Raw genomic sequence first — 21,734 nt, 5'->3', positions numbered from 1 at the left:
GTGGTTTTCCTACTTTCAGGTGTCTTCCATCTACAAGGACCCCAGCATTGGCAACCTGATTAACATTGTGATTGTAAAATTAGTCATAATAAACAATGAGCCGGTAAGAATACAACCTTTGCTTTAATATCCATACTTACATACTTATCAGTTGAATGGCAACTGTTAATACTTTTGTTTGTGTGTTTCTCAGGAGGGTCCAGTCATTTCATTTAATGCACAGACCACTTTAAAGAACTTCTGCATTTGGCAGCAGATTCAGAACAGTGTGGACGACAACCACCATTCCCATCACGACACCGCCATCCTCATCACCAGGTGCAGGAACAATATCAAGATGTTTTTTTCCTGAAAGGTGTTATCATAGCATATGTTTGAAACAGGTTTTAAGGTCTTATTTAATCTATCCGGTGCACCAATTAACACTTTGACATATAAATTCTGATAGTTGTATCAAGGGCTCAGGTCATCAGATGCCTGATGATTGAAACTACCGTTTAAAAATGTACCTAAATGGGGAGAATACCCTGAACGTTGGTGATGTGTTATTTTGTAAAGTGCCATTGAACATGACCATCACATCATTATCCATGTGTTCACCTCAGGCAGGACATCTGCAGAGCAAGGGATAAGTGTGACACCTTAGGTAAGTGGATTTCTCTTTAAGAAATAACCAAAGCCTGATCTATGTATTGATGACAATATATGATCCTGATGAAAAATTATGCTGGTGTGAATTAGTAAAACTCATACTGATCCTGGGTTTTCTTAGGACTTGCCGAGTTGGGCACAGTGTGTGATCCATACAGGAGCTGCAGCATCAGCGAGGACAACGGACTGAGCACAGCGTTCACCATCGCCCATGAACTTGGCCATGTGTAAGTACAGCATGTCTCCACTCACTATTTACCTCAAGTACTGTCATCACATCTCCCAAGTGAAAGTTTTGGGTATGCGTAGAGCTTTCTAGGAATCCACAAATGCCTCACCAGCAGATGGAGATCAGAGAAGCTTGGACACACAACTTACGTACATTCCTGCCTCTTTTCGCAATCATTTCTGATACTTTTGTTTGTATTTGATCACATCTCTCACTACGATGTCTAGCCTGCCTTTCATTTTGAGAGGGAAAGACAAAAGAGTGTATAATACAGAACATAAGTAAAACCTGTGATTGCTGGCCACTGACCTTCAGAATAAACTGCATTATACAAAGCCGTGAGTCCAACCAGAGCTGAGGGGTTTAGCCTCAGCGATAGTGGCGACTGTTACTGGCTTTAACGGTCCTCATCATGTCTAACAAATGCTGTTTTTAACCACTAAAAAGTAGGCCTCTTGAAATCCATGTTTATCCACATCAAGTTATGACATAATGCTTGGCGACTACTTATTCCCAGAGCCCAGTGTTATGTGGTACCTGTCAGGTGGGGAGCTGAGCGGTCAAAGGGAGCGCTGTGGGCAGTGTGGTGCTGTACCTGTGCACCACCAGCCGGGATCATATTTGTTCACCCTGCAGAGGCTGAACGCTCCCCTTATTCCCACTGTGTTTGGATTTTTAAGTATTTTTCTCTGCTTTATCTAATGTGCAGTGTTTTTATAATTTATATAAATATGAATTTTCGGGGGCAAAATCCAGTCTTGATATCTTACAATTTATACTTTAATTAAATAAAAACAAAAACATAAATACTTGAATTAAGAAAACACAAATGTACTTTCTAGATTGTTTATTCAGTAAAATAAAAGTTTTCATATCGGTGTGTACCGGCAAACAGAAAGGCTGGTACGTCTTTAATAGGCAAATATTTATCACTGAAATAACACTGTTAAACTTCTCTCAGCAAAAGTGTGGTTTTACTGACTTGTGCATTTGTACTGTGTAAGCCACAACCAGCAGAACTACTATGAAGAAAAGTAAAGAAATACATATTTTCAACCCTCCCAGCTTCTCTGTTAAAGGTTCAGTGTCTCAAATTTAGTGACATCTAGTGGTGAAGTTGCATGTTGCAGCTGAATGCCCCTTATCTCACCCTCCACTTCCAAACATGAAAGAGAACATGTGGTAGCTTCAGTTGTCATCAAATCTCCAATGGTGTTTAGTTTGTCCAGTGTGTACTACTGTAAAAAATATGGCCGCCTCCCTAGATAGGACCTGCTCCCGCTGTAAATATAAATGTATTTAAAGGTAAAGTCCTAATTCTAGGGTAAAGAAAATTCGGACAATTTAGATGAAGCAGACATACAAAAACATCACTAGGATTATTTTATATTTATTTCTGCCAATAGATCCCTTTCACCTTAATCTCACACACTGAACCTTTAATGTAATATTTTGTATAAATATCTGAGCCTTTTTTTTCTGTTTCCCCCTCCAGGTTCAACATGCCTCATGACGACAGTAACAAGTGCAAGGAGGACGGAGTTAAGATTCAACAACACGTGATGGCTCCCACGCTGAACTACAACACAAACCCTTGGATGTGGTCCAAGTGTAGCAGGAAGTACATCACAGAGTTCCTCGAGTATGTCACACTCTTTTCCTCAGTATTGTTCCAAACTTGCATGGGCAGTAGATCATGTAGATAAAGCTTTTCTGCTGTAATGGAGAAATCAATTAATAACTTATTCTGGATCAGGTGAACATGACCTTATACGCTCCGGCCAAATATCCTCTTAAAGATGCTGTATCTAGAAACTATTGTAGAAATATCACAAATGTATTTGCAGAAACACACAGCCATTCTCACAGAGTGTGTACTGTATGCAGAATGTCCCCTTTTTAGGAGCAATTGTCAGAAACACAAATAAACTCAGTAACAATTTCTCTGGGCTGTCGCAGCCTCTTGTCTCCTTTCTTCTAAAGACTCCTCAATCCATTGAGAAAACCAAAGAACAGCTTCTGAAGGAAAAACTATCTGGCAACGATTCAACATCACTTTGTTTTTTACCTACTACTCCTGAAATGTGCACCGATCAGCCCCAGCAGTAAAACCAGTCACCAGTTTTATTGATGTGCTTGATGTTTGTAGTGGACTGAATATAAACAGAAGCCTGTCAGGACACAGTGTACAGTACGGGTTCTAGATATGTACAGGAAAATGTCCTCTCTAGCTCTACTGAGTCTTTTTTTCTGTCTGTGTCTCTTGTTTTTCTCTTTTTTCTTTAAGTCATTTTATTTTTATTTCTTAATAGCACAGGATATGGCGAATGCTTGCTTGACGAACCCGTTTCTAGGCCGTACAGTCTCCCCCAGCAGCTGCCTGGACGGATATACAATGTCAATAAACAGTGCGAATTGATATTTGGGCCGGGGACGCAGGTGTGCCCTTATATGGTAAGTGAAGCCAGTGTCCTGAAGCTAAACTGTCACGCTGCACATGTGGGTCTGGGAGGGAAGCCTGTTGTGTTATGATCATGTGCTGCAGACGTCTTCAGTTCAATGCAAAGCCTTTAAAGTCAATTGCTGTGTTTAACAACATACTAATAGATCTTTCTGAGATGGTAACAAACAAGAGTAGATTAATATGTAAGACAATACCACCACCACCAAGCTATTGCACATTTATCTTGAATTTTAAAGGGATTGTGCAGAAATATCTCCATATTACATTTGACACCTGGCACTGGAAAATAGTTTTCTTGGCAGATGAATCCACCCAGACTGAAAGGTCAAGCAATCGACTGGCTGAGAGACATTTGGCAAAAAGCTGATACAGTAAATTCAGACTGTGGTATCTCACCTTCTAGTGTTTGATAATCAGGGATACACTGGATCTCTGCCAATTTGAGTCCATAAATTAACAGAGCTGTCTACAATGTGCTTATTAAACATTACATTTATGTGCATGCGTGTGTGTGTGTGTGTTTATTAGACTCAGTGTCGGAGGTTGTGGTGCACCAGTCCAGAGGGTGCCCAGCAGGGATGCAGGACCCAACACATGCCGTGGGCAGATGGCACAGATTGCTCCCCCGGAAAGGTAAAAGTCATGTGGAACCAAAGACAGATGATTAGACATCAGTTTCTTTTTTTTAAGTATGATTAATTTTAAATCTTCCAGATGCAAGACAGAAGGGATGGAATTGTGTTTTATTTGATAAAAAGTTTGGGATGAATGTCTAAAGGGAACAAAGTTGGGAAATGTTTTAACACTCCACGGGAATGCCACATTTTATCCATTACACTATGGTGTCATACTCATATGGCTCTGTAATGTGAGCTGACTATCCTCACTACAGTTACCTTTTTTGATCTCTCAGCTTTTCCCGTGACTCATGACCATAAAATTGTTCACAGACGTCTTGATACAAAGAACTGACAAAATGACAAAAGAACTGTTTCCAAACATTTGCCACTTACACATTTAAAGTTGAGAAATTGCAATTAACTGACATGTTCGTAGACGGCGTTATGTTGTGCATGATAGTCGCTTTCGAGGTGACAGCCTTAGTGTAGCTTTTAATTAGAATTTTCTCACAAACCCCTTGTTTCCTGCCAGTTAGACTCTGAGCACTTGAAAGCAATAAAGATACACACACATGTTGAAGCCTTTTCGTATTTACACCAAACTCTCGTCCCAATGTTAAGCCTGAGTGCACCACACGAAAAACACTTAATCTGGGGTCTGTTTGTTTAACAATGTAAGATTATCCTCCTGTTATGAGCTGAGATTTATTTATTGATCTCGAGTGTGACATTTTCCTGTCCTCGGTCCAGCCAGACACAGCCATGAAACGTCTTATTCAGTTACCCTTTTTTCCATTTGCCTCACTTTATAATTTCTCCCAGATTAGCTTCAAAGAACGGGAGATCAGATAGAAGTGTTGCCAGTTTTATGGATACAATTTCATGCGTTTACTCTGTCTGTTCTGTGCCTTTTTTTTCCATTTTCATTTTCCTTTTTTCTTTCACCTACCTCCATCTCTCCCTCTGCTCCCATTCTTGCTCCCTTCATTCTTCTATCGTCCCTCTTTTTTCCTCAACTCTCTCATTACAGCACTGCAAGCATGGCCTGTGTATAGCCAAAGAGCACGACGCCACACCTGTGGACGGGGCATGGGGAGTTTGGAGCCCTTTCGGTACCTGTTCACGGACATGCGGCGGGGGCATCAAGATCGCTGCACGTGAATGCAACCGACCTGTGTGAGCAGTCCCTCTCTTTGTAGTTATGCATGCCTAGTAGACCTTGTCTCCATTTTAGCTGCCAAAGTCAGTGTTCCATAGATCAATCTACCTTGAGGAAATTCTTTCCATAGCTCATGTTCATCAAGACAGGCAGATCTATCAGGCTGTCTCCTACCAATTTGAGACAAGCTAGCTGGTAGGCATGCGTGTTAAAGCTAATTTATTCTTCTTTTGCATACCAAAAGAGTTGTGTTTCTGACAACAACAAACACAGCATTAGTGGTGGTTGTTATAATGTACAAAAGCGGATGTTTGTCCTTGTGCCCAGGCAAAGTAAGGTCATATAGATTCCTGTAGTTTCTTATCAACTCACTAAGTCTCTCCTCAATAAGTTCTGCTATTGTTGAAGACTCGTCCTTGTGCGCATGGTTGTCTAACTTGAACTATTGACTACACTGCCCCCTGAAAAATTCCTCTGGTACTGCTGTTTCTGTGGTTTCTTCTGTAATAGTAAGCTATCATAGTACATGCAACAGTACAGACAAAATGAAAAGAAGAGAACGGACAGAAGGCTTTGTCCTTTTATGTATACTTAACCATTATTGAGCATGAGTGAGCCTTTACATGTAACTTGGTGACATAGACACTTAAACAGAAAAAAGCCAGGAATGCAAAAAAGGCATTTTGTGGGAGAGACGGACTCCTGCTGCTGCAGAGTTTGGCCTCTGTAGCTTAGTGAACTTTTTAGATGTACAAAGAAGCTACAGGACACAAAACAGGAAAGGGAAAATCCCCAAAAGCATTATAAAGTGTGCTTTAAGACATTTACTAAACTTCTTTGATTTCACTCCCAGGCCCAGGAATGGAGGAATGTATTGTGTTGGTCGCCGGATGAAGTTTCGTTCCTGTAACTCTGAGCCCTGCTCAAAGCAGAAGAAGGACTTCAGGGAGGAGCAATGTGCCGCCTTTGACGGCAGGCACTTCAACATCAACGGTCTACCTCCAAACGTTCGCTGGGTTCCCAAGTACAGCGGAAGTGGGTCACCAGCAAAGCCTCCTTTTTCCAATGATCAGTAGATATAAAATGAGGTATGCATTGATATCTGTTGGTACTTAGTATTTCTCTCTGTCTTTTTCCTCCTCTTTCAGTCTTGATGAAGGACAGGTGTAAGCTGTTCTGCAGGGTGGCAGGCAGCACGGCCTACTATCAGCTCAGGGACCGGGTCATTGATGGCACGCCGTGTGGACCTGATACCAACGACATCTGTGTCCAGGGCCTGTGCAGGGTGAGCCGCTCCAGCCTTTTTAACTTCACAATATTCGACTGCATGGTTCAAATTCATACGTACAGCAACTTTTGGTATCACAAATATAGTTTCTGTTGAGGACCACTCCTGCCTGTTGACTCAAAGAGTGGATATAAATATCTCTGCATCCTTAGATCAAATATTTCAATAGCAGTTCAATCCTTTGCCAAACCAGACTGTGTTTACGTCCCTTACCCCTTGTGACAGAAAGGTTTTTAGTTTGAAAGCTTGATTACTAACATATCGTGCATCATCATCAGTATGCTTCTTGAAACAAGCAGTGGGCCGCTCTTTGTTCACTCTCAGCCACACACAGTGCTTTGGTTAGATTGTGGTTCAGAACGTTTCCCCTCTGGTCTTGGCATGCGCATTAGGATCTGTGCTGTTGCACTCAAGCTAAGCTCTTCATCCTTGATAGAAATTAAAAAATGTCTCTTGCTACGGCTAATTACGAGCAGGAACAGCTTATGCCATTTCTATTATGTGTGATTTTTTATTTATTTATATATCTTTTTAAAGGGAAGTTAATTTCAGATGGGTGCAACTCAAGTCCTTTTGCAATTATTTCAAGGGTCTGAGGGTTTGACTTCTCACTTTTGAAACTTATCTTCCACTTCCACCTCTCTTGTACCTCTTTACTGAGCAGCAAGCAGGCTGTGACCACGTATTGAACTCTAAAGCCAGGAGGGACAAATGTGGCGTGTGTGGAGGTGACAACTCATCCTGCAAAACTGTGGCAGGCACCTTCAACATTGTCCACTATGGTGAGCCACAGTCCCTCCTTTTGTTATAGCAAGTCACATTGCTTCAACACATAATTTATCTGTGCTTAGTCGTCAGAATAAACATTGGCAGTGGTGCTCTCTTGTTCGCAAGGCACAGAGCTCGGTATATTAATGATTTAAACAAACTACTTATCCCATTTGCAGGCTATAATGAAATAGTGCGAATACCCAGCGGTGCTACAAATATAGATGTGCGTCAACACAGCTACTCAGGGAAACCAGATGACGACAACTACCTCGGTAAGATGTCATACAACTACTTCTGCTTTTGAGCTACATGTTTGATCTCTGCCTGTCTGTGTTTGTGGATGACAGTCTTCAGACTTTTGTGTAACGTCATGTGATGCAGAGGAGTTAGCCTTTAGTGTTAATATACCCAAGTTAGGCCTGTTGATACCATTCCCGCCAGGTCAATACGTTTATAAGCTTTAATGTGTCTGTATAAAGTAGGTGTGTGTCTGTATATGTCTGTTTCTGTATCATACAGTTTACCTGTCTGTCATTCTGGATATAACTGATTTGTCAGCTATTCGTATACATGCCTTGTTGCCACGAACGTGCTAATACTTGAGCTGAGACAGCCCTCTGGGTACCATTCCATTAAGGTCAACATGTGTCTCTAAATGTCTTGTTATTGTTATTATCTTTCATTCTCTGTGCCTGTTTGTTCGCCTGTATGTTTAATTATATGTCACTTCTGAATATGACCTTTCAGTTGTCACCATTTCTTCTGTCTGTATTTATTTGTGGATGGAAACAGTCATTAGGGGCCCAAAGTGGGGACAATTTTGCAGGAATGAGGGTCGATTTCCAAAACATATTAGTGTAATGTGTGAAATGGCGAGTAAAGTTAAGGCAGGAAATTAGCTCCATAATCACATTAGGGTGAATGAGTGTAGCAGACTGGCTGTTAAACAGAGCAGGATGCCCCTGGATGGGCCTTCTCCAGGGGAAGAGGATTATTTGAACTCATAAGGCTTGACTGTTGCCTTCTGCACGTGCCTCATGACAATTTCAGTCACAGTGATGCTTAGTTGCCCTGTCACATGCCAAAGACAGCTCCGTCGAGGAGATATTTTTTTCATTTGTTTGTTTGTTAGTTAGCAGGATTATACAAAAAAAGTATTTGTAGTTCACGGTTTCTCTCTGACTTCTTGCAGCCATATCAACTAGCCGTGGAGAGTTCCTGCTAAATGGAGAGTTTGTGGTCAGCATGTTCAAAAGGGAAATTAAAGTGGGAAATGCCGTCATCGAGTACAGTGGCTCTGACCATGTCATTGAGAGGATCAACTGCACTGATCGTATCGAAGAGGAGATCATTGTCCAGGTAAACTGTCACGATGGCTTAGCATTCCAGATTGGAAAATGCAAAGCAAGATGAGTTTAGAGGCCTTAGCAGCAGTGAAACTTAAAGTGTGAGACCTCTTCAGGCTTTACTTTTACTCTTGAAGATGTGGACAGTCTGTTGCCTATAAATTCCCATAATCTGACTGTAGTATAAAACATACAATATTGTCTGAATCTTTCCACAGGTGCTGTCTGTGGGGAACCTGTACAATCCAGATGTCAGGTACTCCTTCAACATCCCTATAGAGGACAAACCTCAGCAGTTCTTCTGGGATGCGTATGGGCCCTGGCAGGAGTGCAGCCGCCTGTGCCAAGGTGAGGGGGAGGCATAAGGGGCTGGCAGGGTGAGGTGATGGGCGTAGCCAATGATAAATGGAGTGGTGAGTGCAGGGATGAGGAGATATGTGAACCGCTGTGCCAGAGGCATAGGGGAGAGCAGATTGTCTGGCTAAACTTGACAAGCCCATGCTAGACCTATAGGTTTGGAACAAGTGATTAAAGCTCAACTTCAGAGTACGCTGTGGCAGATGGCCGTCTTTGGCATGATTGTGGATATGTCGGGGTGTGTGGGTGTGCAGAGGCGGATTGCAGGTAAACTCGAAAACCCGCTATGTGCTATGACTCAAGCACTTTATTTGAGAATCTCTTCATCCGCCTTTTGACACTACCCTGCGTGAACAACCTACAGTAAATTCCAAAGAGAAACCAACAAGTTCACACAGCAGGATAAACAGCAAACTATGTAATTCCCTCAGCACTTTTGATTCTCTGATTTATATGGCTTTTCTGCCAGCCTGGGACACACTAAGCTCTCACAGTACTGAGCTGCAAAACTTGGTAACATGAGGTACCGATAGCGAATCTCTTTCTTGGGGCCACATGATGTTTAAATCTCTCTCTACCCTACTGTACAGAAGTTGCATTGTGATTTAGTGCAGGCTTGTCCACACGAGAGCCAAGTTGAAGCACACATACCCATAGCTTCTGGTATTCTCAGTGATGCTGTAATGATCTACATTGTGCTTGAGCAAGCTGTTGCCTCAGATAACTACTTGCAGGATCTTGCAGAAGCTTGAATCAGGCTGTGGAAGGTATTTTATAAATAATAAAAGGTTTTATTTAAGGAAAGCATTTTGAAACCACAGATTGCAACGTTCTTCGTAGATTTCTATATTATCTTTATACCAAAGATACGTTTCTTACCAAAGAACAACTTATAATGGAAAATAAGTCTGTTATTTCTATTTAAAAACCTGAATATGCAACATAAAAAAATATATATATATAAATATACGAAATATTGCTGTGGATTCAGTATTTCTGCTTAGAGACTTTGACTTTTTTAATTTACTAACCGTCCAAACTCTCTGTCATCGTGTCTCATAGGAGAGCGGAAGAGGAAGATTCTCTGTAGCAGAGAGTCAGACAGGGTGGTGGTGTCTGACCAGAGGTGTCACGGTACAGCCAGACCTGCCGTCATCACTGAGCCCTGCAATACTGAATGTGAACTCAGGTTGGTATTACTAATGTAATCAACCTTCACTGCTCACATGAATCAGTCAATGAGTCTTTCTTCACTTGGGGATTTAAAAAATGTATCCTATCACCTTTGACACAGGTGGCACGTGGCCCGTAAGAGTGAGTGCACAGCTCAGTGCGGTCCTGGATATCGTACCCTGGAAATATACTGTGCCAAAATGAGCCGTACAGATGGCAAAACCCAGAAAGTTGATGACCGCTACTGTAGTGGTCAGCGCAAACCTGATGACAAGGAAGGTTGCCACGGCGACTGTAACCCGGGTGGCTGGGAGTACTCGCCTTGGTCAGAGGTAAGATTGTTGGGGATTTGCGTTGATCACGGGTTGTGGATATGCTTATACTTGCTGACGTTGTAACGTGTGCCGCAGTGCTCCAAGAGCTGTGGTGGGGGCACCCGCCGTCGAGGGGCAGTGTGTCGAAAGGCAGCTGAGGCCGGTGGTGATGAGAGCAAATGCAGTCAAAGGGACAAGCTGACCGTCCAGTCCTGCAATGAATTCCTCTGTCCACAATGGAAGACTGGTGACTGGTCTGAGGTCAGTACGGTTCTTGTTGAGGAAGTCTGATAACTGCTGCTCATGTATAGTTATTCCAACAAAGGGACTGCATAGGTTCAGCACATACACAATGTTTACATTAAATGTTCCTATATCAAATTGTAGTTTGATAAATCTTGTGCCTGCATATTAATCTGCGAAACCTGAAACATTTATCCATCAGTGCCTTGTTACATGCGGGAAAGGCTACAAGCACCGTCAGACGTGGTGTCAGTTCGGCGAGGACCGTCTTGACGATCGCTTTTGTGGCTTGTCTAAACCTGAGTCAGTGCAGACGTGCCAGCAGCAGGAGTGCGCATCTTGGCAGGTCGGACCCTGGGGACAGGTGAGTCACCTTCTTGTAAACAGGAGACACTAGTTTGCACTTTGTGCAACACTGTCCAGTAAGGGAATTTGTGGAGTTAGTGCTGATGCAGTGGTACAGCTGGTGGATAGATGATATTAAGCCAAGCTGCTTCTTTTTGTGTGAGCACACACAGGGACATTTAATATTCAAAAGTTATGGGTTTTAAGGGTAGTTGTGCTCTTGTTCGAAGCTTTGTAAAAGTTAATGCATACACTCATGTGTATGTGGGTGTGTGTGCATGCTTAGCTTCAGTTGTGTGTGCGCACAGAGAAGCAAACACCCAAAAATGTGAGACATCTCTATGCACCCCACCCCCATGAGCGCATGTTAAGGTATATTTGAAGTTGTTTAATGAAGCGTGTTCAAATGGTAGTTGAAGTCGCCGCCACACAAGTTTGACCCTGTTTCACTGGAGGCAATGAGGCAGAAGAGAACACAGGGTAGTACCCTCTGACTCGCCTGCAACGGAAAGAGGACAATGCAATGTAAATGAGCTACGGTTCTTCTTGAAGTTGACTTTTGAGGTTGTTTTTTTTATCTGCCTGAAACTAAAGAATGTTGTAAGGGAAGTGGAGGAGTAAAATTGCCCTTTCTTTACTCGCCTACCCTGGTGTCCAATTTTTGATTTGTTTGTGTTTGGCGGTTGCTTTGTTGTTTTCTTTTTTTTCTTGCATTCTTTTTGTCTTTTGCTCAATGTTTCCCCACCGCTCCTTTTTTTTCCCTCTTTAAACCCAGTGCACTACCTCATGTGGGCCAGGCTACCAAATGAGAGCGGTGAAGTGTGTGGTCGGCTCTTATGGTGCTGTCATGGACGACACTGAATGTAACGCTGCCACCCGACCCACCGACACCCAGGTAAGGAGGGGGTTCTCTCCCTTTTTTGCATCCTTTCTCCCTCTCTCCAACATGTTTGTTTTACTTCTCTCAGCTTCCCACAGTCTCTTAATCTCCACATCGCAGCAACAGTTGTTCCAAGGTCAAGTGACAAACTGATTCATACTGTGAGGAGAGAAGATAGCATCCGTATTAACACACACTGCAGTCGAAACAGACACAGATAGGCACACACACTTCATGTCCACCTGGACTCAATAAAGCAAGGCTGTCTGATGTAGTCTGGTGGAGAGAGAAACGGATTGGAAGGTTTTTGCCGGCCTCACCATCCTCATGAAGAGAGATGCAACTGAAGACCTCTCAGCTGAAACGCTGCAGGACGACCTTACAGAGTTATTCTTCAAAATACTTTCCGTGTAAGATGCGCTTAATGTTTGGCAGAAGTCAGGTGTGTCTTAAGAGTATTTAGTAGTAGTTTGAATCTTGTCCATTCCCTCATTAAAAAACACCCTTTAGCTGTTAACATCACAAGTTACATTTATTGAATGCAAATTAATAATTTACAGAGCAGTTTAGTTGAAAAGTCATTCTACAGTTTTAAATATTTGGCACTGTCTCCTCCTCCGCCATGCACACTGAAAAATGTGATGTTCATGTGTGTAATATGTGCATCTGTTGACTGTTCTCACAAACACATAGACAGAAAAACCAAAGGAGCCTATTTTGAGCTGAATGATGGTTTTGTTTGATCAGCGTTGGGCGTAAACCCCCTTTAGAGGGCTGAGCATGCAGACCCAGGATGAGGCCCCCCTCTAGTAGAAGCGGCTCTTAATTCCGGTGCCTGGGCCGACAGGACCAGTGACCCTGAAGCAGTCGCCCCACCTTGTTGTGATTCTAGCCAGCCAGCCATGAAGTGGGCCAACAGGCCGCCTGTCCCACTGCAGACAGCCACCAGGCAAGGCTCAGAAAACGAGGGAGAGATAGACGGATGGAAGTCCTTCTGAGCACAAGGAGTAGAGAGGTGGAGGCTTTGCTCAATACTCACATAGTTTGCAGGAAGGCTGGGCACTTCTGAACAGTGCTGGAGCCTATAGTATTTGAACAGCTTCAACATTAAAGCTCCAGCACGCACCCTTACACACAAAGTCACAGAATCATCAGAGACTATGTCATATATTAGCAGTTCATTTAGAATTGACATCTAAAATGTGACCGACTTGAAGTGTGTAGGGCTACTTTGCACACCACCACAAGGCCCATTTGTTGCTATTAGGTGGCCGAGTGAGGAATGTGGAGCCTGCTCAGATCCTGTGTGACCTGATTAAGGCCCTCATTCCTAGAGACTGGGGGTCAGAGGGCACCAGAGGGCATGAGGAGAAAAAGAGGAAAGGGCGGAAGGTGAGGGACAAGGGGGTGGATTAGGGGTGGAGTTTGCAACCACGCCAGCATGGGCATTGGAGCCCTGAATACCACTCCACTGTGACCTGTTATGACAGGGATCAGGGCTTTATGCTGAGTGGCTTACTGCCACAATCCATAGTTTGAACTGACGGGGCGGACCCTGTTAATGTTGTTTTGGTAAGGTGGGGGGAAAATGTTGATGGGAAACACAACTGCTCTCTAATGTAGAGCTGAAGGAATATAGTTTAAGTTGTAAATGACTGTCCCACGTCAGAGGAGCTATCTCTGATATTCATGGTATTTTGTGGCCAGGGACAGATGTTGTTACAGTATATTCACTTTGTTAATCGCTGCATAAACGGGTGTATGTGTCCTTCCTTCCACAGGACTGTGAACTGGCTCAGTGTCCCAGCAGCCACCCTGTTCCCCCAGGGACCAAAGTCCCCTCCCACCAGGCCCACAAAACCCAGTGGCGGTTTGGTTCCTGGACTCAGGTTGGTTGTTCTGTCATATACTCAGTTTGCAGTTTTTTGGTTTCCAGCCTCTTAACCTTTCTCGTCCGCACACCAGTGTACTGCCAGCTGCGGCAAAGGTACACGGATGCGCTATGTGAGCTGCCGGGACAACCAGGGCGGTGTGGCAGAGGAGTCGGCTTGCGCCCACTTACCGAAACCCCCTGCCAGAGAAGTGTGCTCAGCAGTTGCTTGCGGACAGTGGAAAGTGCTGGAATGGACAGTGGTAAGAAAACCACCTGTTATAATCACTTATTCCCTTATATCTGACCCAGTTAACTTAAATTATCTCAACATGACGATCTGTATGAGCTCACCCAATGTGGTAGAGAAGAGTTTCAAATAAGTGAACATTAGGAGAAGAGTTTTCCTGTTGAATCGAGCACTTCCCCTCAGATCTGCACCTAATTATACTGACAGACAGCCCTGTTGATGAACCTAAATGGGGTCCATACTGCCATCCAGATGTTTTTCCTCCTGCAAGTTGTATTTCAGTATACGCTACATAATTTTTCACCTACACTGACAATAGGGTGTGTACACGCTATTGTAGAGGTTTGCAGGGAAGCTGCAGCTGGAAGGCAAATGTGTGCAGAGGTTTGGAGGTGGGTTGGAATGAGGCTAGAGAAGCAGTATGTGTCTTTCTATGGATGTGAAGACAACGTTTTGTTCAATGTTTCAGCATTGTGAGGGTGTTTAGATTGGTCCACAAAACTTTATTTAGCTGCTTGAAGGTTAAAAACTGGTTTTAGGGTTAGCGTGTTAAGGAGCAACAATTTGTGAGTGTCCTCACAACTTTAGAAAGACCACTGTGTGTGTGCATGTGTGTTTGCGTGTGTGAGTGAGAGATAGAGAGTTGGAGTGAGGCACTCTGGAGCTGGGAGATGCAAGGGGCTGTAGAGAGGGGCTCCGGTCTTGTTTACAGATGTTTCCCATCACAGTCCTAGTGATACTGTACAGCTAGACTCTAGGTCTGGTCACCACATACACACACACACACACACACAGACACGCACACACACACACACACACACACACACACACACACACACACACACACACACACACACACACATACATACACACACACACACAATTGCATATACACATACACACCCACACGTATACAAAGCCAAAGACACTCATTGACCCCTAAAAGGAAATGGATCATCCCAAGGCTAAAAAAGATTTGAGTGGCCTATCCCAGCTACAAACACACACACACACACACACACACACACACACACACACTCGACTTACTAACCAAAAGCAACATAGCTTTATCTAGCAGTGACAGAACACTCCAATATGACAGACTTTTGTTATTGTGGTACAGACGACAGTACGTTATCCAACAGCTTTACTTGGTGCCACATCATATACACCAGCTTTATGTATAAGACAATCTAACTGTACCTATGATCATGTGAAATCCATAACTTTTGACAGCACACTGTAAACCACTGGACAGAGTAATCCCAGGCGAGGTTTTAGACCAGACAGCTGTTGCACAAGTATAACAGATCACCTTATACAAGCTATAGAGTGGACTGTGCTAAGGAGGAGCTGAGGGAGACACCATTAAGATTTGTGTAAGATCTATCCTGTGGTACTTAGGAAAAGGAATGTTTATTTTCCTGGGTCCTGTAAGAAGAAACTGCTTTGTCAGGCAGTTCCGAAGTCATGGCAATGTCCTGCATGTCCTCTTTAAATGGAATGAGATCTGTGTCCACCTCCTCAACACTAAGTCATATTTGCTTTCAGTTGGTCTTGGACCTTCGTTAGAATGTGCCTCCTCATTGCTTTGGTCGGTAGAATGTCTGGGCAGTTTTTAAAGCAAGTGGCATCAAATTCCATCTAAATATAATTCTCATTGTTCTGCTGTTTGTCTCTGTTTCTGGCCTCCAGCAAACTGTGGGGTGGTTTTTCAACCTAGAAACAAACCACTGTGGTCAACACCTCCATATCTGAGACAATATAAACACTAAATTGGGAATGAGTTTCTTTACTTTCCCTTGTATATACAGATTTTCTACTCTTATTGACCACTCGAAGCCCTTGACATTACATTCACCTGGCGCTGCTACCTGCTTCACACCATATATACACTGATGGCACAGTCAGGGGCAATTTTGGGTTGCAGTATCTTGCATGTGTACAGGACTTTCAGGACTTTGAGTTGAAAAAGAAGGAATTGATAAAAAAAAGGGATAGAGTAAGAAAATACGCATGTTTCAAGGCTTAACATAGATCTTTTAGATTTTTAGATTAGATTAGATTCAACTTTATTGTCACTGCACAGTACAAGTACTTATACAACGAAATGTAGTTTAGCGTCTAACCAGAAGTGCAAAAAAATGAGTTAAAGTGCAGAGTATTGTGCGTATTTGAAATGTAAATAAATAAGATATGTACAGTAGCAAATATATATGGAATAATACAGTATTAACAGGTATTGTATGATATAAGAGCTATGAGCAGTAATAACGGAAATAGTACAGTATTAACAGCTTTTGTATGATATAAGAACTATGAGCAGTAAGTAATATATCTGAAGTAGTACAGTATTAACAGGTATTGTATGATATAATAACTTTAAGCAAGATAAATATATAAATATTAATATACTATAGGCAGGATAATACAGTAGTAAAAAAAAGTAACAGTGTAGTGCAAGTGTTCAAATGTTCAGTGGTTGGAGGAGGGTGTGTGGCCGGGGGGGGGGGGGGGGGGGGCTGCTGCTATCACTGTGGTGCAGAGTTCAGCAGGGTGACAGCTGCAGGGATGAAGCTGTTCCTGAACCTGCTAGTCCGGGAACGGAGGACCCTGAAGCGCCTCCCAGAAGGGAGGAGGGCAAACAGTCTGTGGCAGGGTTGAGAGCTGTCCTTGACAATGCTGCGCGCTCTCCGCAGACATCTCTTGCCCTGGACAGCTGCAATGGTAGGGAGTGAGGAACTGGTGATGCGTTGGGCAGTTTTCACCACCCTCTGCAGTGACTTCCGGTCCGCAACAGAGCAGCTGCCATACCACACTGAGATGCAGTTGGTGAGGATGCTCTCGATGGTGCAGCGGTATAAATTCACCAGAATCTGAGGAGACAGACGAGCCGTCCTCAGTCTCCTCAGGAAGAAGAGACGCTGATGAGCTTTCTTGACCAGGGTTGAGGTGTTGAGGGTCCAAGAGAGGTCCTCAGAGATGTGGACACCCAGGAACTTGAAGCTGGTGACACGCTTGACCTCCGTCCCGTTGATATGGATGGGGGTGTGTGTGCCGCCTTTCTTCCTGAAGTCCACGATGAGCTCTTTGGTCCTCTTGGTGTTGAGAGCCAGGTTGTTGTCGCCGCACCACGCCGCCAGGTGCTGGACCTCTTCTCTGTAGGCCGACTCATCGTTGTTGCTGATGAGGCCATTCACCGTAGTATCATCTGCAAACTTGACAAAAGTATTAGTTACATGTACATGAATGCAGTCATACGTGAATAGTGAGTAGAGGAGAGGACTTAGCACACAGCCTTGAGGCACGCCGGTGTTCAGGATCAGGGTTGAGGAGGTGTGGTTCTCTAACCTAACAGACTGGGGTCTGTTGGATAGGAAGTCCAGTATCCAGTTGCAGAGGGAAGGGTTGATGCCTAAGTCGCCGAGTTTCGTGATCAGTTTGGAGGGAATAATTGTGTTGAAAGCTGAACTGAAGTCTATGAACAGCATTCTTACATAGGAGTTTTCCCCTGAAAAGCACATGAGCTCACGTCCCCTGAATGAAAGATGCAGAGACATTTACAAGCTAAATTACTTAGTTTGAATAGAAAAGGTACACTAGGTCTTTTTTCAATAAATTCTACTTTAAGCTGGTATCTAGCTCTGAGTCCTTTGATATTGGGTATCTACTGTTATCCAATACTTATAGCCTATTTACATTATTTAGATGTTGGTTATTGACATCTGTATATCTGAAGCATTGAAAAAACAGAAGCATATAGTTTTTAGTAATACATAGTAAATGTATTGTGTCCAGGGTTAAATTACTGATACGATATGAATGAAGGTTCAGCTGGGAGATGCCACCTCTGACAGTGATGAGAGTCTCTAGAAACAAGACATCTCACTCTGTTGAATTTTCCTCGCTCAGTTGGTTGTACAGTGGTGTTACAGAGTGGAGGTTCTGCTCACTCAAACTATCTTTAACAGTTGCTTACAGAGACACACACACACTCTAAACAGCTTAGTGATGCTCAGAAATGGCAAAAAATATGAAGCTGTAGCTAATGCTAACATTGGAGCTAATTGAACCAACTTTTTTCAATTGGTTACATTAGTACAGTGCAGTGCATCACAGGTATTGTGTCATATACCTTTTGTTTGAAAAATAGAAATAACATTACATTAAGCTCCATGTTAATTGGACACGTCTTTCCAAATATATTTTACATTTCACACACATCTGTGTTGAGTTCCATATGCAGGTGTAATAGTCAAACTGTCAATCCATTTGCTTTTGCCTATTCAGATATTTATTCGCATTGGATTTATACTGATAACTGATATCTGTGCACTGTGTTTGTCTGTGTGTTTTCAGTGCTCGGTGACCTGTGGCCAGGGGAAGACGACACGGCAGGTACTGTGTGTCATCAGTGACCAGGAGGTGAATGCTAGTGAGTGTGACCCAGACGATCGTCCAACCACAGAGCAGGACTGCGCTATGTCTCAATGCCCGTCCCGCTCCAGTGAGTCCCGACCTTTGCCGTCCTCACCAAACGCCAGCACCAGGAACAACCTGCCCAATAGCCAATCCCACCAATGGCGGACCGGACCCTGGGGCGCGGTGAGTTATCTTATTGTGCACTTTTGACACAAACATTAGAAGACCAGAGAAGTTTTTAGCAGCAGCAGTGAAATGATGATGTTTTTGCTATGATCCTAATAATATGAAGCTGCTCACTTGTTATCATTGTGTATCATGTAATCACTGTTGAGTCATATAAAAATAATTAGAGATTGGGAGAATTTTTTTGCCTAGATGAGAAGATCTTTGGTTGTAATGAGCTTAAGAGTATCCATGTACATTGCTTTTGTGACCTTTGGAGCCTGGCTAGCTGGTAACCAGTTTCCTGTCTTTAAGCTAAGTTAACCAGCTTGTGGCTTCAGCTTTATATTTACTGAACAGACATGAGAGGTTTGCAGAGAAGAGTACTGCTTCATCTTGTTCACAGGAGGGAATTGCATAGGCGTAGGAACCAAAATATGGAGCATTTCCTTTTGGGTGTCCAATGAATTCGTCCTCTAGACATTTCGGTATACCCCTGTCATTTTATACAGTTGGTGAACCAGTTGTTTTTTCCTTGCAGTGTGATATGTAAAGTGATGAAGATGCTCAATGTCATTTGCCTTTTAAGGACATTGGCCTTGTCCATTGTGATTTAACAGGATTGTATGACCTAACATCCTCAACAACCCCCCCCCCCCCCCTCCCCCTTCCTTCCTTTAATCTAGTTCTCTGTATTGTTCAGCTGCTTTTAAAAAACTGGGTCAGTGATAATGTCAAATGTCCAAAAATATCTTTGACCTTAAAATAAGTTTAGGAAGTAATCACAACTATTTCTGGTCACTCTTCCGTCTTCTGTCCCGAGGATCTGTATTTTATAAATCAGCTAACTTTGTCGCTCATTTGACGTAAGATGTATATAACGTAACTGATTTTTGTGTGTCTGCTGGTCATTTGTACCTGTGCATTTAACCTACCATTTATTCCTATGATGACAAAGACAGCCCTGACTTTAGCCTTGCTGTGTGTTTAAATTAAATGTATATCACACACAGCTATGTTCCTCTGAGGACTCATTAACACCTCCTTTCACTCAGCATCTGTTTGTGGGAACCACCTGTTTGACCGTGCACATTCTTCTCCTTTTAACACCAGTGCTCCAGCACATGTGCAGGAGGTTTCCAGCGGCGTGTGGTTGTGTGCCAGGATGAGAACGGCTACCCTGCCAACAGCTGTGAGGACCGCAGTCGGCCCAGTGAGCAACGGTCCTGTGAGTCAGGGCCATGTCCGCAGTGGATCTATGGCAGCTGGGGAGAGGTAAGAGAGACACCACTTTACCCTACATGAGATCACACCTTACCGTGGCCCCGAGATAGATACATGTGGAGCTTAGACAGTAAAGTATAAACTCTGAGATGCTCATTAGTGTTTGAATAACTACTTTGACTCAGAGGTTTACAAATCAGAGGTTCTCCATCGCTCTTTTCATGTGGAAAATGGTCCTTTTGGGGTGTTATTTCTTTGACACCCCAAAACCTCGTCCCCATACCCGCCTGTAAAACATAACCTCTCCCCTCTCCGTCTGTCTTCAGTGCACGAAGCCATGTGGAGGTGGGATCAAGACGAGGCTGGTGGTGTGTCAGCGTCCAAACGGCGAGCGTTTCAACGACCTGAGCTGCGAGATCCACGACAAGCCACCAGATCGCGAGCAGTGCAATACTCAGCCATGCCCGTCTAGCCCCCACTGGAGCACAGACCCATGGAGCTCGGTACGCTCATAAAAAATATTCTACATCTTGTTTTTCAACCTCACGTTTTATTTCAAATACCTGTAGTGTTACTCTTTCACAAACAGTCTTACAAGGGCAGGATGACTATAGTGTGTTTGTGCTGGAGAAACCACACTCCCACTCTACTTTAACTTCTAACCCCCCTCCGCTTCCCGCTCCCTCTCTGGCTCCTGTGATTGGTCAATGTTTCCTCAAGACATTCGTAAAGGTTGTTTCTGTTGCACTTCAATGGCAAAGACACACTCGCCTGCAATATGCCAAAAAAAGTCATCATCACAAAATGCTCCAGTGACAGTTGTGACCTAGTTACCATAAAACTGTTGATGAGCCGTGTACTAGTACGTATTTGAAAAAATTCAGGATCACTTCGTATCACAATCAAAGTTAGTTTTGTAAAATATTGTTTTAAAGATAATTTATTAAGATATTTTTTCTCTTTTTCTCTTTTGTATATAGCATTAACTTTAAAAAGTGATTTATTTTGTGTCTTAGCTCTTTGTATTCGCACATTTAGCCAATCGTTGTTCATATGCAAATACTGATGAATGTTTTTGTATATCAGGAATATACAGTATGATGCCTTGTTCTTTTATTATCCAAAGAATGGCCCATAATCTCCAAATATGCGGTGCTACACAGTACAGTTTGGCGTTCTGTTGTGAACATTGAAAGCGCCAGCTTATATAGGACTGTATATGGGCTGTGTACTTTCTATACATCTTTGTACTCTATACATCTTAGAAATGGCTATTGTATTAAGAATTCAATTTGTCTCAAGGCACATGTGGTTTTATAGAGAAGTTACTAATCCTATATTTAGACACTTTATTTTACAGCTGAACCATTTACTCCCTGTTACGAAACCAACAGCGGTGTTGCCCCAAAAAACGACATTAATATGGAAGAAGGAAAATGTTTGACTCAGAAGTCCCTGAGACGTCCAGTATCAGTACTAAACACCAACAACAACAGCTGTACCAGCAATGTAAAATAAAGTGTCTCACAGAGTTTGTGGTAATAGAACTAATAGCCATTGTATTCCAGTTTGGCAGAGGGTTTTGACCCAGATTTTTTTAGTGTGGCCAAAACAATAGGTTTAAAGCTCTCTGCTCCAAAGGTGCTTGATATGAGTGTATTTATATTGTGTTAGTTAATATTTGCTTTGTACAGTAAGTACTTGGAGTTGCTAAATATGCTATGCTCAACAATACCTCACTTGGAACTAAACACAACTCAACTAGCCATTCAACTATGATACCCTTCACTACAGTGGTGCTTTGGCCAAAAACAAGGGAGATATCAATATCAACTATGAACCATCACACTTTTGGTCAGTTAGGTGTTTATTGTGGCACATCGCTTTTTGATGCTGCCTTTTTCTGTATTTGTTTTATTTCTTTCCATGAGCAGTTAGTGGATTGATCAGAGTGATCAGCTAA

The 21,734-nt window shown here is 43.0% G+C and overlaps 1 protein-coding gene across 1 annotated transcript in view; it reads left to right on the top strand.

Moving 5' to 3' along the window:
• LOC128457847 (A disintegrin and metalloproteinase with thrombospondin motifs 9) overlaps positions 1-21,734 on the top strand; it is a 46,846-nt gene that overhangs the window by 5,534 nt on the left and 19,578 nt on the right. Inside the window, exons 5-28 of the mRNA XM_053442483.1 lie at positions 20-103; positions 194-318; positions 606-646; positions 773-878; positions 2,376-2,522; positions 3,193-3,334; positions 3,873-3,977; positions 4,995-5,140; positions 5,977-6,158; positions 6,272-6,408; positions 7,076-7,193; positions 7,359-7,454; positions 8,375-8,541; positions 8,747-8,876; positions 9,948-10,074; positions 10,180-10,390; positions 10,469-10,633; positions 10,818-10,979; positions 11,736-11,855; positions 13,622-13,729; positions 13,806-13,973; positions 18,320-18,565; positions 19,661-19,822; positions 20,098-20,274. Of these exons, the coding sequence (XP_053298458.1) occupies positions 20-103; positions 194-318; positions 606-646; positions 773-878; positions 2,376-2,522; positions 3,193-3,334; positions 3,873-3,977; positions 4,995-5,140; positions 5,977-6,158; positions 6,272-6,408; positions 7,076-7,193; positions 7,359-7,454; positions 8,375-8,541; positions 8,747-8,876; positions 9,948-10,074; positions 10,180-10,390; positions 10,469-10,633; positions 10,818-10,979; positions 11,736-11,855; positions 13,622-13,729; positions 13,806-13,973; positions 18,320-18,565; positions 19,661-19,822; positions 20,098-20,274 (3,372 nt within the window). The remainder of the gene's footprint in view (positions 1-19; positions 104-193; positions 319-605; positions 647-772; positions 879-2,375; positions 2,523-3,192; positions 3,335-3,872; positions 3,978-4,994; positions 5,141-5,976; positions 6,159-6,271; positions 6,409-7,075; positions 7,194-7,358; positions 7,455-8,374; positions 8,542-8,746; positions 8,877-9,947; positions 10,075-10,179; positions 10,391-10,468; positions 10,634-10,817; positions 10,980-11,735; positions 11,856-13,621; positions 13,730-13,805; positions 13,974-18,319; positions 18,566-19,660; positions 19,823-20,097; positions 20,275-21,734) is intronic.

Source organism: Pleuronectes platessa, chromosome 2 (assembly GCF_947347685.1).
Source record: "Pleuronectes platessa chromosome 2, fPlePla1.1, whole genome shotgun sequence".
Taxonomy (NCBI): Eukaryota; Metazoa; Chordata; class Actinopteri; order Pleuronectiformes; family Pleuronectidae; genus Pleuronectes; species Pleuronectes platessa.
The sequence above is the reverse complement of the archived record's forward strand: the minus strand, read 5'-3'. Positions and strand labels throughout refer to the sequence as shown.